The sequence below is a fragment of the Gnatocerus cornutus genome, chromosome 2, assembly GCF_029298725.1.
Source record: "Gnatocerus cornutus isolate USDA-ARS CGAHR chromosome 2, icGnaCorn1.1, whole genome shotgun sequence".
Lineage (NCBI taxonomy): Eukaryota > Metazoa > Arthropoda > Insecta > Coleoptera > Tenebrionidae > Gnatocerus > Gnatocerus cornutus.
This window is the reverse complement of record NC_142234.1, coordinates 15,910,000-15,927,731: the sequence shown is the minus strand read 5'-3', so window position 1 is coordinate 15,927,731 and position 17,732 is coordinate 15,910,000. Positions and strand designations below refer to the sequence as shown.

The window sequence follows — 17,732 nt, the reverse complement described above, 5'->3', positions numbered from 1 at the left end:
GCAACTTTACTTGTCTGAGAATTGCAATAAATTTTGAAACACATTTTTCCAGATTTTATCTTGTCTCATCTCCAATTGTGTTGTGGGAGGCTCACACTATTTGTGATCGTTTTTGGATCTTTTTTGATACTGCGACAAATCAAGCGTTTTATAAACAGTAAACAATATTTCACGCCGAGTGAAATCTAATTTATTCATAAATTTTCTTACCTAGAATGCGTGACTGCGTCCGATTCATAAAATAATGCGGACACCTAGCAAATACTTAAGTTCTATTATTCATACCATGCACATGATATGCAATAATTAGAGATTCGCCACGCTTTCCATAAACGCAGCCGAACTAATTCCAAAATTTGAGGATACATTTTATCTCGAGATAATCTTGAATTTCAAATGATCATTAAGGTATTAGCGAAACCGCTGATGTCATAGGTACTGCATAACTGCATTTTTAGTTTTATTGTTTTTGCAACAATGATGTCAAGTGGTTCTTTGAAAAAATGTAATCATTTTCATTACGTCGAACGCCTCTTGGAATTATTACAAAATAGCAATAAAACAGCCAAGAATTTCATTTCAATCAAATGAATGAATTATTCACCATGAAATCAATAAACGTACTTGTCCACAAGTCAGTGACTCATGTTGATTCATACTTCAGGAAACTTGGCCCTCAGAACGTTTCTTTTATGAAGAATCTAATTAAAACTCGAATCCGAACTGTGAAACAAAGCTACAAATTTCTCTCTTTGAAGACTAATTCTGATAAGATCAAGGACTATTGTGAACATTTTAGTCGGAGGAATACCGCTAATGATTTGATGTTCAGAATGAAGTAATTTAAATAACGGTGTCCTGTAGGAGGAGGAGCCTTTCGTATTTCCTTAAATAGACATGCAATTTTTGCAGTGAATATAATATCCAAATTATTCCTTTTATGGCTTCAATCAGACATCAAAGATTTATGTGATGTAATGTACGCGTGAAATATTGGTTCCCATGACCATTATGGACTTCTTAAGGTCAAAGAAAGTTATTTAATTGTCTCAACTTAATTTATTGATATTATCGAACACTGCAAACAAGTGGAGTAGATCACGAACTTTGATCAGTGCTGTTTTTGCATTTTAATGGAAATGAAAGGAAAATTTTAATTGTCGTTAATTTATTGCATATCTGAGTCAAGTCTAGGTAAACGCAAATTATTACTGAACATGGGAAAATAACTAGGAAAATTTCGAAACAGTTTTCGGGATTAAGACAGGATGTTCGAAATTTCCCGTTTTCTGATTCATTTCCCCTCAAAATTGGTGACTCCGTCAGCAACAATATTGACATCGCTTCGTCTCTGACCTTAGAAAAACAAGTGCTTTGTTCTCAATCGAAAACACGTCGACAAGAACAATGAATTCATCGCTCCATTATTAAAATCGTCTTAAATGATGACATAATTTTTCTCAATGTTAAAGCAACTAATTCTCGATCCAAAAGTAATGAGTATTGCGCAAAAGACTTGTTTATTCAAATGCTCAACCTAATTTAGGAGGAGAATGCCTAGATATCCAGCGATTAACAACGCGGAACCAATAAATGTCCATGTTTAGCACCTCTTCTTTCACAATCTTGCAGCCACTACAGTTTATCTTGCAACAAGTTGTCACTTTAGCACAAATGCAACTGATACAATCTTTAGTTGGTACGGAAGTCTTTATCAGTACTCCTCTGCAATTTACCAGAGAACTAGCGCCAACAAAGAAGCTCTAATCTATTTTTAATGACTATCACAAACAAGTCGCTAATTATTTCAACAATAACAGAAAAAATAGACAAACAAAGAGAGTGTACAGTACCTGCAAGTATTTCCCCATGTTTTTCCGTCCAACTGGCATTCTTGAAGCAATTCCGAGAGAAGTGTGTAAGTAAGAGCCAAGAGGCTTTGGACTACAATTACAAAAATCGTCACTTTTCAAACTGTCACAAGTGTCCACGACACCCAAACTATCACAATCACTATTTGCATTGGCACCATGATAAAGACTCCCTCCGTCGTGGTCAAGACATGAAATTCTCAGAGTTGAACTATCGCTCTTCGAGTGTAAGAACGAGCCATTTCGACTAGGTTTACTCCTATCACTAGGTAGAACCAGTTCAGCATCAGGAAAATTCGAAATCATCTTCTGCACATTTGGTGATATGATATCCAACGATTCGTTGCTTTTATTCAACTGCTTCTCCGACGAACGAACTGATCTATAAACGGAAGATCTGTTTATTCGTTTTGGTCCCAAGGTTTCTTCTGAGCTGTAAGTTCTGCTAAGTTCTTGATCGGGGACGTTGGCTAGTATTTTCTGAACAGCCGGTGAAAGGTTCGCGAAATTACTAGCTTGAGGAGATTTTCGAGGTGTACTGGTTTTCTGACTTCGACTACCTTCTATGATGGCATCAAAAGCGCCCATAATACTGGGCATCAAGTCAGTAGGCGCTCCTGAAATAAACAAAGAACGTCAGTGATAATGCAAACAACGTTATCGTGAAAATAAAGTTTAATCGCTAGAAAAAAACCGAAACTTTGATGATGCGATATGGGAAATTCTACAGGTCACCTTGGATCACCGGTAATAGCCGTGTATTAAAAATCTAAACTAAGGATGAGTCACGTTAAACCACTGTTAGCTGAATGTATTAAGTTCAAATCTGTTGGTTTTCGGTATCTGAGATATATTTTTAGAAGCCCGGAAGCTCTAATCAAGAAAGAAAATATACAAAATGATTATAAACAAAACCATTAGAGTCCATCAAAATTGCACTCTGCTGAAAGGCCACTTGACAACAAAAACTGATCTCTTTAAGTGTAACAAAGCAACACCGAAAAGGTCGTTTCATTTCCACACTCCATGTATAAATATTTATGTCCTTACATTGTTATCAGTGTAGACCGACGTATAAGGTAATAAGTTTTCATTTACGTCACCACATTAGTGTTCAAAATATTTTCCTTCCAAAGGCTCAAAATCTTAAAAGATTTAGGGACTTTCACCATCTTTTCTATGGCTCCACGGGAGTACTAATCCTATGATTTATCTCCAACTGTATTGTAACGTTAATCGCTTTTTTCATGTTTGTTTACCTTTTTTAACTCTTCATTTCATTTTGATTAAAACCGGGGACAAAGAAAAAATGAGAAAAAGGCACTTTCTATAAAATAAGAAACACCATAAAACAGCACCACATATCTACGTGGCGCCAGAATTATAAATATCTCCACAGGTAGAGTTAATTAATTTATTTCTCCACCTCGTAAACCTCTGATGCGCAACGCTTTTCCGAAGATTACAAGTACTTTCAAACGCGTTGAAATATGTATAAAAGTTCCGAAGACTCAAACAACTAAATAAATGGCGAAGAGCTTGGAAGAGCCACTTAGTTGTTTTGATTCACACAGTTTTCCTTGCTGAAATCGGCATTCATTAACTTTGGCATATTCATAATTTATAATGAAATCGTATATTTGCATATCTAATGCATATTAAACTTAATGAAACATGAAGTCGATAAAATTTTTAAAATGTAATGAAATAAAAGAGCCAGCACCACTGAATCTAAAGAATTTAAAAAAAATGAGATTTTAAATGGCAGTTTTTAGCAATAATTATGAAGATTTTAAAGGAAAACTACATCTAAAGTTCTAGATATATGTATAAAAAATGCAAAAATGCTCATAAAGAACCTAAAAGAATATTCTCCTTGTTTAAATTTGCACTTTACTGCTTATTGAATACACAAATATTTTTTTCTCTTATTATCGAACTCGCGGAGCAGGAGCACAGTGAAAGTAAAAAAATAATTACTTCAATCAACACAGACTCTTCTCGGCTCAAAACTTGGCACCAAAGTTAATTTTAAACTCTGGCCTGAGATATGTGCCAGTACACATTTACTAGTACAGTTTAAATATAATTTGATAGCCTGGAGAATTTTTATTACAAAATGAAACTGCGTTTCTCCAGACGCTATTTATGAATGAACACGTTCAATAAAAGCAGCACGGTAAACTAACTGCATGGAATCTTTTTGTGTTGAAAATAAACAATTTAGTTATGATGTTAAGAAAACATGTTAAAAACTAAAAAAAAAATGCGTCACGTGTAATGTAAACAATCGCAAACTTGAAAAGACTTCAATTTATAGTCGGTGCTTCAAATAAATATAAACATGAAGTTACAACGTTCATTAAAAGCGAATTTAGTTGATTTTCGTGTAAAGCAAGTTAATTGCAATTTTTAGAGGTTCCATTAGAATGGTGCAATATGTGAAAACGTGACTAGGAGTCTACAAGTGCTAATGACACTTAACAAGATCAAATTTATGGAGTCAAATAGAATTAGAAAACTTAATGGTGACAATTAGCGATTATTTCTAATACTAATCTAGTTCAGACGAATTAAAAGTTTACAAAACGTAAATAGCATTGATAGTTGCTATGCTTGTTAGTAAATAACGTCATACCTTCCTTGTAAATGAACGCAAACAAGCAAGGACATCCACGTTTGATTGCAGATTGTCCGGCACATACCAATAAAATCGTTATCGATAAATCTTGGGTACTCTACACATGCTGGTACTGAATTTTAATGTAAAATTGTGAAAAGTTGCCGCACTGCTCATTAAAGTACTGAAGTAATAATAAACACATACATTTCTGTCAGCTGTAAAATTTTACAGAGTACTTTTTCCAAGTCAGATTTTAGATAGCGGCAAAATTCTCCAAGCTGAGTCAGCGACAGCGCTTCCAAGAACCACAGGTAAAGATTCTCTCATAAATTTTAATGAAAACAACAAATTCCGATTATCGTACCTGGCCCTTTATTAGAAGCAATTTTGGTATACATCGTATCCACTTGTGGACGAACCATTAATCTTCACAACACATTATCCAACATCGTCTAATACGCGCTTGGAGCGCAGTTTTATCACACCCAAACACTTTACAAGGCTAACACCAACTGATTCCACCAGCAACTAGCAAGCAGCAGCTCAGTCTCAGTCCAGTTACAGTAGCAACTTACTCATGTATGAATCACACTAATGCTCGATTCTAATTATCTTCAATTCTCGAGTCGTCAGGCTACGAGTTGTTCAACTTGCATGTAGTACCGAGGAAGCTCCTGATTTGTTTGTCTGCATAAACAGGGACCGAGGCGCGCTTTGATAAATGGCTCTGGTGGAGACTTCTGCGAATTCCATATTGGTTTGACATTGGAACTTTGACTGCAGGAGACGGAGTTTTACATGTTTGCTGACAATTTGCATTGCACATGAGTGGCAGGTTACTAGTGTGTGCCGGTTTCGGAACTAAGGATAATTATGTTGGTTTTTACACATTCAAGACATGCTCGAAAAAATTTCAGCTTAAATTGCTTACTATAATGAATTTTTCTTGATTTGATCTGGTTTTTGGGTGACTTGTATCATCATTTATCTTTGCAGGTCAAGCTGATAAATTTCTGTTTACTTTTTCACTTTAAGCAAGTTCTACAGCGATTGTATCAGTGAGTTTAATTTAATATTAATTAAACAGTTGATGCCAAGGCGGTACCACTAACTGCAGAAAATACGCGCTTTTTCATTTCAAAGGACTTTTTATTGCACTTTAATAGCTTTTTTAAATGAAAATAATGATGAAACTTAATGCGTTCTGAAAGCCTGACGGAGGCTTTTGTGTCTCAATTTTATTGGAAGTCTTATCGAAATTTGATTCTAATCGGAGCAAACGTGTGTTACTATAATCGAAACAAAGTCATATTAAGCAACGTTGCACACTTATGAATTTGGCCAGTGAAAATAAATATAATTCAATTTAAAAATCATAACCGGTATGTCGCTATTGCCTCATCCTATTTCAGTGCTGTGTACTAATCAAAGATATTCATCGGCCGAATAACATTTGTGCTCATTTTTCATTCTTTTGAAACGCACACACTCGTTGTCAATTTCGAAAATCTCCTTGTGAACGAGGAGAAAAATGATCTGTAATGTGTTGGAAATTAAGCAAGAACCCATGTTCAGGGTTCACTGTTCTACCTGTGCTTCATGTCACTAAGTTTAAAATAGGGTTTTGGGCCGGAGACTGATCACAACTTATGATAAGCTAAATGAACTTTTCTATTCCCAGGCTTGAAGAGAATAACATCATTCCAAACAGCTTAGTGGAAATGTGAGTTTTATGGCATTTTTTTCATATTATTTTTTCATAATTAGTTGCTCCGTCTTATTGCCATTTCGAAAGTTTGTGTGCCAAATTACATTTTCAAACATACATTTTTATTTTTAAGATGAACTTAATACAACTTTTTATGTTGATATTTTAATAGTTTGGTGGCCATTATATCATTTAATAAGCTTATTAGTTGAACCAAATTACCGAATTCTAGAGCCAGAGAAAGAAATTTACAACCTGCAATTCTTGGAATTTTTGCATAGAACTGAGCACCTTTCCCTCATAATATTGGCTCAAGAGTGTGCACTTTACTGTTATTTTAAATTGAAGTTGGCTTAAGATGTTTTCTCTGCAATTTCGGAAAAATCAATGCACCATATGCGTGAAGATCTGGATATCAGTGAATTCAGCAGCAACGTTTATTGAAATCCTTGGTTTTATTACATAGCGAAATTGAATCGGTTAGATCAAAGAAACATTATCGTTTTTCATAGTCTTCGGTCAGACCACGCAAAAATGTTCCAGTTAATTAATTTACAGTTAGACATATAGAACATTAGAATCTTCCAATAAAGGTTAACAACTTAAACTGAATTATATAACCTCCGAAGCAATTAAACCATTTTTGAAGCAAGATTTGCTTTCCTAACGGAACTCAATCCGCGCATATATCTACTTAGATATTCATTAAGCAAAATCTGCAAGAATCGCCAATAAAATATCGAAAAAACCTGAAATTTCACCTGTTTTAACCAAGGGCTTTGCGTAACGCCGACATGACTGATTAATTAAACTTTAATAACACTTATTCAAACCATATGGTACTGAAATAAACGAGCCCAATGTCAACCGCTCCTTGTATGTGACGCAATAATCAATCTTAATGTGGAAATCATTCAGAATCCTTCTTCCCTGAGGCGTCAGACTTTCTGTCTGCAAGAAGACTCCATCAAATTTTTACGCTAGTATCAGTTCAATGCGTGCATTCACCGCTGACTTCATATCTTCAATAAAGCAATCGCTGTTTAAAGAAATTTGTTACATACTTTACGATCACTATTTGTTATCGTCTCGTGTCGTTTTTAAATTCGTTTAATTGAAAAGCTACATGATAAACTACAGCCCAAGTTTGTCGCCTGCAGTGAGGTAGGTTGATGTCGGAAACAGATTTATTACCAGAAAGATATCTGATTTTAATAGGTACTACCTTTGGGGTTGTTATTAACTCGCAGGCGTATAATTTCAGATGGAATTTATCACACGATGGGTTTTTTATTGCAGGAACAGTTAGAGCTACATTTATAAAAAAGGGATGATATGGTCTTTGTTTCTGTTTCGATCCAACGGAATGCAAGGGAAATTAACTGTTGTAAATGCGATCAGTTTGTAGTGTTAAATATGATGCTTGGAAGATTTGTACCCACATTGCACACATAATTTCTTCAGACATTTATTACAAACGGTTGATTATTGACGCAACATTATACTGGACGTGAGCACTAATTAATAACCATATTATGGTCGCTGCTACTTTTTAATAAGATGATGTGACAGCGCGAACATAATACCCAGCTTGGGAGAGGCGCAATAATTTTAACAGCAAATTGCTTTTAAATTACTCGTTTACAATTTTTTTTTTCAGGTGCATCGATAAATCCCACATGAACGACATTGTGAATCGACTTCATGAACTACCACGCTTATCATGGAGTTTCAATGTGCAATTTGCATTTGTCGACATTGCATGTCTAATAATAATGAAAATAGTTTTATTTACATACTTGTCTCTACAAAAGAGCAAATTTTTTCCGTGTTTGCTCGGACAAAATTAAATAATGAGCTCATGTTGCAAAAATACCCATTATCTCGGGTTGGATGTTTACTAAAAGATTGAGAAGTAATAAAGATTACGAAAGCCCTAAACTGAGATTTCGAATGTTTGTTAAAGGTTGGCTTTTTCAAAGATTAATTTTATTGTTAATATATTTTCTGATAATGGCATCAATACCCACAATTTTGAAAGTGCCATGGCTAAAATTTATCGTTGAACCTGTAAAGTCAAAATTAGAGATACAAATTTTCTTTATTATCTTGATCGTTTAATTTTTTTATATTATCTCGGTTCATAAAGTTCAGATCAGATTCCCAAAATTAGAAGATCTTCAATTTCCCAGTACCAGTCAAAAATATTGAAAATGAAAAAAAATCAACAAATAATATAAAAACACGAAATGCAAAAATTTAGAATTTTAGGGTTTGAGTTATTCTTTGCAATGTGTTGTAATTTTTGTTATCTTCGCTTTGAGTTTACACTTGAATATTAGATATTTGAGATTTTTGTTATCTAATTCATTTAAATTAAGGGCAGCTTTACAAAAGCTAAATTAATTTTTTAATAACATCATGTTAAAGTGACATTTGATCGTTTTTTCCGTTTTCAAATGTTAATAATCATCAAATTAGTTACAGCATTAACTTAATTTCAATCAAATTATTGCGTAAACCGACCCTTAGTTTAAGAGAGATTCGAAAGATTTGGATACATTAGTTTAATAAGAGAGATTAGTAACATTTGGATCCATTTTTTAGATAGTTTAAGGTGTATTTTTTCCACAAGTAAGAACTTCAAACAACAGTTTCTAGGTATTCCCAGATTAGATAATCGAACGGAAAAATATTTGATTTTTTGCTGTTTGTTAAGATTTCCAAATTTTTAAGTAATCTTATCAATTATTTTCATTGTATATAAAGACTAAATACCATCTGAAATTTGAGTCAACCTAGAATCCGTAAATAATTTTCTTTTACGATGCCATCAAGAGATTATGTTCGTTTAATTAAGAAATACGCATTTCTAAAATACCGTAAACACAGCAGATTGTAACCATTATCCAAAGGTCATCCTCAAAACCAAAACAGTAAAAAATGCACTTTACATTATTTTCCACGGTTGCTTAATCCCAAATAAAAAATTATCAGTCCCGCATTCCACCGTAAAATTTTAAATAAATACTTCGTTTAAATAATGAATGTGATTGTGAAAGTTTATACAAAAAGTTCATTACAGAAGCCATAAGATGATGCAACTGTATACGATTAATTCTTTGACATCCTCCATTCATGTAAAACGGAGTCTCTAAATCGAAAACTTCCTTTAATTAAATAGTGAAATGGTAATTTGACTGTGGGACCTCGTTGTTGGTGTCTGGGCGGGCGTCTTGCTGGGTTCGTGTTCATGAATGTACTTTGGATATATGGTAGATGACGGCGTGGCCACAAAGCATTGACCCCAATATGTACACGGCGCCTCACACTCGCTTGCTGCATTCCGCCACTGCCAATCAACGGGCACACCGGCGTCTAAAATCCCACATACACGACAGAGCATCTTCATTTACATATCGTAGATCATCCGCGAGGCGTATTAAGCCAGCTGCTAATTTAACGATGTATTGCTGATACAATAAATCTGTATTGTTAGAGGAGAATGTATTTGCTAGTGCCGGAAGTGACAGCTACGTTTGTTCTTTAATGCTGTTAGAGAAATACCCACAAGCAAAATGCAGTCAATTTCCATTTCACGGCAATCTGAAATTTGTGCAAAAATGGTGGAGGCGCCAGTTCCACTGTTGCTCAAAGCTTTAATTTTGCGAAATGCGGATATTATCCGGTGGATTTCATCTGATTAAACACGAAAACGCCGCTGTTTCCAAATATCTAAAGAATTAAGGGAAACACGAGTCTTTAAAGGCAATAATTTTAGGCTTTTTCTACCTCCTATTGAATGTCACGAAAAACCTAGTTAATTGCAGTAGAATATGCCAACAATAGAAAAAAACGCTCAAAAATTTCTAAACAAAATTTGAATCTAATCACAACAGTATTCATTTCATTCATTTCATTTCAAACAGAATCCCACATTGCGCGTTATGTTTGTTATAGGCAACCCACAGCGCTGTCCGAAAATCCTGCCTCCGTTTTATCTCGCCCGCCACTTTCAATTAATATTTACATGTCAGTCTCCTATTGTCTTTATTACGCAAGTTGTAATTACTTTGACCGAGCCCAAGCACACCCCTACCTCATTAAATTAAATGCAGTGTGCATACAAAGCCACCTAAATGTGTTCACAAACAACGCCTAACAAGACGGAGTCTCTAATAGGATTGCAAGTCTCATTATCATGCTACCGATAGATCATTATTAACTCGACCACGTAATTCAAACAACTACCCACAGGCAGTTCAAGAGAGAAGAATTGGTCGAATTGATCATTCGCTAGTTTTTGAAGCAAAGACTTTTTGTCATGGTAAGTAGTGCGAGAGCGGTGACAGGAAAAGAACTGTTTTCAATGGAGTTTATTAAGTCGTACAAAAAATAGACGCAAGTGAATGACTGATAACTGAATTTTAAGCTGGACGCTCCTAAAATAACTTGCGGAGGAAGTTGTTATGTCATGTGTGGCACAGTAATAACGACACTTGACGTGAAAAAAAGCTACTCCTTGAAAAAGTTTCCGGTCAATTGCCCACTAGAACTTGAAAGTCTGAATTAGTTGTATGTAATATGATAAGAACTAAATTTTCTCTTTTTTTTTGGTCTTCAAATCCACTGAACCCATGAAAATGGAGAGAGCCAACACTGTGATCATTGTTAAGGAATTGGCGCCAGTTGTTTTCAATGTTAATGTGCACATAAGGTTTATTTTATGATCTTGTAACTAACATCAACATAAATGTTTACTGAGAGTTAAATATTTCAACGAGGACTCTATCGAAAAGACCATTTTATGTACACGAACGAGATCAAAATTAAGCAATTTTCAGACTTTAAAATCCCGAAGAGCTGTTTAATTAACGCATCCACTAGTGTTACCTAATTATGTTTACAACGAATTAACCCAATTTAATAAATCTGTTGAAAACACTGGATGAATGAATTAAAATGTTGGAACCACTTAATTATGTTGGCTTCCAAAGCAGCCAATTAAATAAATTAAGGTGCGTGCTTTTTCTTACAATAAACTGTTCTTTCGAAATGTTTTGGGAAATAAATCACAGCTAATGCTTTCATCAATGGGCAGATTTGGCTTAATTAACGACATAATTTAGCCTTGAATCCAATACTAATAAGGCCTACATTCAATACAATTTTCACACGTGAAAAAAGTCGTGTTAAAATGCTTTAAATTTCGAATGTTTTGAGTGTTTTAGTGGCTTTCTGGTCTTTAGGTTGTCAGGCCGTGATTTTTTTACGATTTCATAAATTTTTAGATAAAAAATTTAGGATCTAAGATTTTGGCCTTAGGAGCTTAAACCGCATCTGAACATCTCGGAACTTGAAAATTTAATCTTCGAAAATCTGAACTAAATATTCGTTTGATAGCTTATAAACTTGATAACCTGAGATAATCAGCAAATAAGAATGTAAAAATCTGAAAAAAAACTGCCTGAGCAAATTTTAACAACTGAAAATTTCAACATGAACCAATTTCAGGACTGGAAATAAAAATAAAAGAAACAACAAACAAATGAAAAAAATGAAGTATCTCAAATTTTGAACACGATTTGTTTAAAATAAAAATAAAAATTTAATTTTTTTAATAAAACCGTTTGGCGCCGACTTTCTCTCTCCACACGTTTTCCATCAACACGTCAATAAAATTAGGATCGCTTAAGTAATCCTGACGAAACATAAATCTGGATTTTCTTTTTAGCACCATAGCTGCTACCAACAATTAAAAGTTGCGATACACTTTCTCAATCGCTTGACACCAAGCGAATAGTTTGTCGACTGTTCACGCACATGGTTCGTATGTTACGTTTCCTTCTGCAGATTTATGGTTGTATTAACAAGAACTATGGCGAAATGTCAATTTTTTAACTGGAAATAGCCACTGCACAATAGCACCATTGTTGTCGCCAAATCACTGTTATTCACACTTGACACGATAAGTGCAGGAGTAATAAAATCTAACAATAAATATTATAATCATACGACCGTAAATGCTGAAGACTGTTTTTACGACTCGGTACTGCCATAATTTCTAATAAGGACAATCAAGAATCTAGCAATTAATTCGCACTTGGTGTATTTATAGGGACTATAACAGTAAATATATCAGGGCTTCGCAAACTAGTCTTTGAGGTTTATATTTAATTTGTCCACAGCTGGTTGTTGTAAAACATAAACGCGAGTTGTAGAATTGATTCATTTGTCATGGTGAGAAAAATTAGAGAGATAAATCTTGGACTAGCAGACGTTATCTAAATTACCTTTCATCAGAATCCTTTCGGCTATACGATAATACTCGCATTTATATTTAATTAATAGAAGAACCTGTGCATGAGAAACATGTGTCGGCGTATAAATTGAGATACACCTCAACCCACGTTTTCCCCATAAGTAAAAAAGTGGATAACTTTATTCCATATGAGGAAAACATAGTCTACATTACACCAATCAATAAATGACTTTCTGTCCCCAAAGCACCACTCTTCCAGATAAAACAAGATAGGTTTGTATCTAATTTCAATAAACCTGCATGTAACGTGTTTCCAGATAACATGTAAAGTAGAAAATTACTGCTTAACGTTGATACCACGTAAATGATGGATACATCCAAAGGTCAAGGTTTCACCCTACAAAGAACCGCCGAAACTCGAACGACCCTAGAAATGTTAAGTTAATTGCCGCCTTTATACGTGATAACTACATTACAGACTCGTAAAACGCGGCCAAACTGTGAAGTTTCTCCAATAAAATTTAATGTAATAATAATCACACTATGTGGGTGTGAAATCGAATTCTTTTGGGAAAATTTAAAGATGGTTTTGAGAATTCAAGAAGTTCCGCTAAATTAAAATATGACGATACATGAAAATGAGTGAAAGCAGCGATGATTTTCTGAAACAAGAAACTGCAATTTAACGGTTCACTGTGTTAATTGCTGGGAAATTTTCTTTTAATTAATTGTGGAGAAGGATCGAAGTATCTAAAAGTTCCCCAAATAGAATGTTTTAGATTGGTAATTACTGGTTGCATAATTAATCGCAGCAAGGAATGTGCATAATGATAATGAATAAGGAAGACCTTCGAACAATTTAAATACGTGTTAATTTGACACAGGTGAACTTTGAAAATATATTTTCATGTTCTATCTAATTAGAGTTGTTATCTTGAGCAATTATCCTCATTCAATAAACTAGCGCAAGTAGGTACAGTTTGTACTGAGACAATATTTGATTAAATTAAATTAACTACAACACCCCAAGGGGCCTCTCCCTTCAATTTTGTCTTTTCTTATGTGTTTATCCGTGAAATTGTTCTGGATTCTCATCATTCTTTGGCGGAAAATTTTAATCAACAAATTAATTGGTATTTTACAGTACAAAAAATATCCGACTTTCTGATTTAATCGGAACATTCAAGAAGTAAAGTTTGGATGATCTTGACAAACTTGGTAAAACATCATATAAATTTTTTCAGATTTTTCCACAAATTACGTAAGTTGCTTCATTAGGTTTAACACATTTTTAACGGCAGGATTCACTTTCATTAGCATTTACACCAAGTCAACAAAACGCGTCCCAATTTACGAAAAAATTAAGCAATCTTTATAATTATTATGTGTACTTAAAAACATTAAGAAAATGTTCGCTTTCTATTAAGAACGTGAATAAACATCCTAGAAGAAAGGCACATTATTTGGAAGAATCTACATTTTAATTATGTATTTATGCTATCCAATCGATAACCTTAATACAATATGTAATTAATAAATAATTTAAAAGGTTGATTTCTGTAGATTGTCTGAAACTGTCTTGTTAAAAATGCGATTTTTTAAATGTTCAAGTGGCTTTAAAAATTTCGCTCTTCATAAATCGATATTTATAACTTATAAGTTATGTTATAACATATAACATACCATTCTACTGACGGTTGATGTTTTCCAATCAATAATGCCAACTTCCGCAATTACAACTTTGATAGTCTGTTTTATTAATGAAGAATGAATTATTATAAAATAAAATCAAAACATAAGTTATTTATGGCTCATACAATGATACAGCAATCTCTTGATTTATTACAGAGAGTGAAAATCATTTGTCATAAATTATAAAGTAGTACAGATTTCGAAAAATTAAATTTACAAATAAAATCAAAACGGAATTATTAAAACGGCAAGTTGACTGTTATCACTTTTTACAATTTTTGTGCAATGAGAAGTCAAATTTTAAAAAACTAAAATTCTCATGATTTAAAATTTTCGAAAATAGTTAAAGTTTATTTTCAGTGAACTGAAAATGAGACTGCAACAGATTTTGGCAAACTTTCTCAGCAAATTGCATTTCAAATAAACCAACGTCCGCTAAAAATAGCGTTAAAATAACTTCCAAGCATCTCGATGACAGTTTATCGATGGAACAGGGGCCGTGACATTGCAAGAGTATTTCTTGTTTTAACCAATCCCACCTTGCACTTTTATTTTTTATCCTACGAGTAATGAGACATTGAATCACACAACTTTAATCGCACTTTTACGACAAAGTTAATTAAGCTCCTATTCAAATACAGTATGATTTTTTTATGGAGACAATTCCTTTGTAATAAAGCAGTACAATAAATAAATACATAAAAGAATAAAAATAACTGACATTATTTACACGTCGAAGACCCATTGCACGCCATACACCCCAGTCAAAGATAAGCCTCTAAGAAAGTGATTAATTCCGTTGCCTTGGTGGTCTGATAAACCGCTTTCCGAGCTCTTAGGCCGCTATCATTACTGCCTGCACGGATTTAGCTTTACTTCTTCTTCCGTCTGGTTTACGTCATCTCCATTTTCAAAATCGAATTTTAAGTGTTCGTACCAATAACTTCCGCACTAGACGCGATTATCACCCCGAAACCACTTCAAGAACAGTGTCAAAAAACTAATTAACATCAATTCAGGACTTGGGTGCGACACGAAAAAAAAGTTTTAAATCAGTAGTGGTCGCGTCTCGCCATCTCGGCGGCTGCAGTCTTTTCTCACACGCTCATGCTGCTTCTTGCATAAAAATGTCATCACGAACCGTCGCTTTTCTTTTACATATAGGTATACCTCCACGGTATCAACAGTGAAACCTCATATAAGCATACAGTTTAGCGCAAGAAATTGGTTCATGCCGTCTGAGAGAAACTATCGCTGGCGACGAGTTTTTGCACAAATTGATTATTCTCGACGGGGATTTGTTTTCAGATATTTGCACCATCATGGAATGAGCATAAAAGTTATAGAATTTATTCCAATAGTCACCGGTTTACCTACTTTTTATAACCGATAAAATTATTAGAAGTACTTGAGAGATCATTGTTTCATATGTTGCTTTTGGTGTCTGTACGATACTTCAACACCGGATGTGCAAGCTCCCACAGGATTTGAATTCAAGGAACGGGCAGATGGTACAATGTAATATGCATCTTCGTCATTACGTACAGGCATATGCTTAACAAGAAAAAACAGTCTACTGTAAAGTATACAGGGTGTCACTAATAAACCTCTCCAAATCGAAGCGTCAATGTTGCCACTACAGAACGTATTTTTTCAGGAGTAAAAATTAGAATAAAAAAATCAAAGGGATCTGTTTACATTTCAATTAAGCTTAGAAGTTATAAATACGCATCCTCATAAAATATTTTAAGACATACTTCCCAAAATATTTAGTGTCTGGGTAAGGTTATTTTAAATTGAATGTCATTTGCAAAATTTTAGCTAATCTGACCTAAAACTCCTCCATAATTTATCACACCGCAATATTTATTGATTAAAAAAAAAATTACATTATCATACATCTACTATGTCACGTTTCTATCTATAGATATTGATAATCAAAAGTATAAATAAAACAAATAATGCTAGTTGCGTCTAAAATGTAATAAAAAAACTTGCTCGTGTCGTACAATAGCTTTTGTTGCCATAAAAACATCTCGGCACCCTCCACATTAATAACTCCGCATAATTTGCTTTAAAAGCATCAGCATTTCGACATTGATAGGCCACGATTGTAACATAAATCTCTCTTGTTATTCTTCCCTTGACCGTCTCATAGGGGAACACCAATAAATGCAATAATCAACTTGGGGGTGAACTTCAATCAACTTTGTCTAGGGAAAAACGTCGCAAAAGCAGCGCCACACCTACATCACCCCAGGCTACTGAATTATTTTCACATTCCCTCGCTTCTTATTTTACTACGCAGCAAACACGTGTTCTCGACTTAATACTGTAAGTTTAATTAGCACCTGTACGACAAAGCACGACTTCAGAGATACACCGACATGAATTGTAAACTATGTTCACGCTGACATTCATGTTCAGTACCGCAAAGGGCGTTGCTGGATGAGGCGATTAGTTTGAACATTGTCTTCTAGTTGTTTTACAACATTTCAATTCACACGAATTGAACTCTGCAAAGCCAACAAACTCGAGGTGGAAATTCTTAGATAAAGTTCGAGGAAGAAAACAGACGATTATGAACGGAAAGTAGTTCGTTTCACTTTCAATTAGTGTGAAAATGAACACTACTGCCCGTGTAAAAACGGTAACAAAGAGTCGCCTTTATTGAGTAACTATTGCAGTGTGGGCAATTATTATTCCACCATAATTGTACGAAGGCCATATGTTTGATAGGATTACAATTCAACAACAAAAGGAAAAATCAAAAGCAGCTTATATGAAGAGACAAGTTGTGTAAATGTTGCAGGAAGAGGGAAGTTTGTATCTAGAAAAATTAAAAACCTGTTTTAGCACTCCATGTTTTTCATTTCACACTACATTTTTTCCGAGTGCTTGGGCAATTTCGATCTAATTTCATGACAGCTAAAATAAGTGTTACGAGTGTGTTTATATTGAATTGGTTGTTGTTGCCAAAAATGAAATCCACACTAATTTCAAATCTTGTCGCCAAACAACGCGTGAGTTGGAATATTAGCTTCAACATAACTAACAGTTAAATAACCGCTTAAGCATGCAGGTAATAAAAATGTGGGAAGCTTTCGGAACACCTACCGCCCCTTTTAACAAACGCATAAAACACTTGAGCCGAGCATGTAGCAGACCAGACATACACCCACTCAATAAACACAATACAAAATTACCTTCAACTTGACCCAAGAAGTCCATTTTGGGACGTCCAAAACAAACTTGCCACCTACACCATGTTATATAAGATGGTAGCTGAAGGAAGACGTGGTACATATACGTGAGACTTGGTACACACTGTTTAGAGCTAGAGCTGCAGAGGACAGAACTTGGAAGGAAGACAATGTTACATTATGCCTAATATGGTGCAGGAGGCAGTCGGACTGTTTTATGGAGCTCGGTATTCAATACGGCCTTCTATCTCTACGTGTACGCCGAGTTTTTATTGAAGATATAAATAAACCGTGATGAACTCAGTTCAAGAAAGGGCAATGCTTGATACCATCGAGGAAATGGCTGGCGCACACTAACTCGAAAAAGAAGAAT

General features: G+C 34.4%; 1 protein-coding gene across 3 annotated transcripts in view; it reads right to left on the bottom strand.

Annotated features, from left to right (window-relative positions):
- The window catches only part of GEFmeso (Guanine nucleotide exchange factor in mesoderm), a 33,885-nt gene that overhangs the window by 7,254 nt on the left and 8,899 nt on the right, over positions 1-17,732 (bottom strand). The window contains exons 1-2 of one of the 3 annotated variants that reach the window (XM_088030042.1): positions 17,363-17,402; positions 1,854-2,488 (exon numbers count right to left, since the gene is read on the bottom strand). In XM_088030042.1, the coding sequence (XP_087886168.1) occupies positions 1,854-2,488; positions 17,363-17,387 (660 nt within the window). In that variant the 5' untranslated portion in view covers positions 17,388-17,402. Of the gene's footprint in view, positions 1-1,853; positions 2,489-4,858; positions 5,178-17,362; positions 17,403-17,732 lie in introns of those variants that run through there. The other 2 variants (XM_088030040.1, XM_088030041.1) reach the window with 2 other exon arrangements.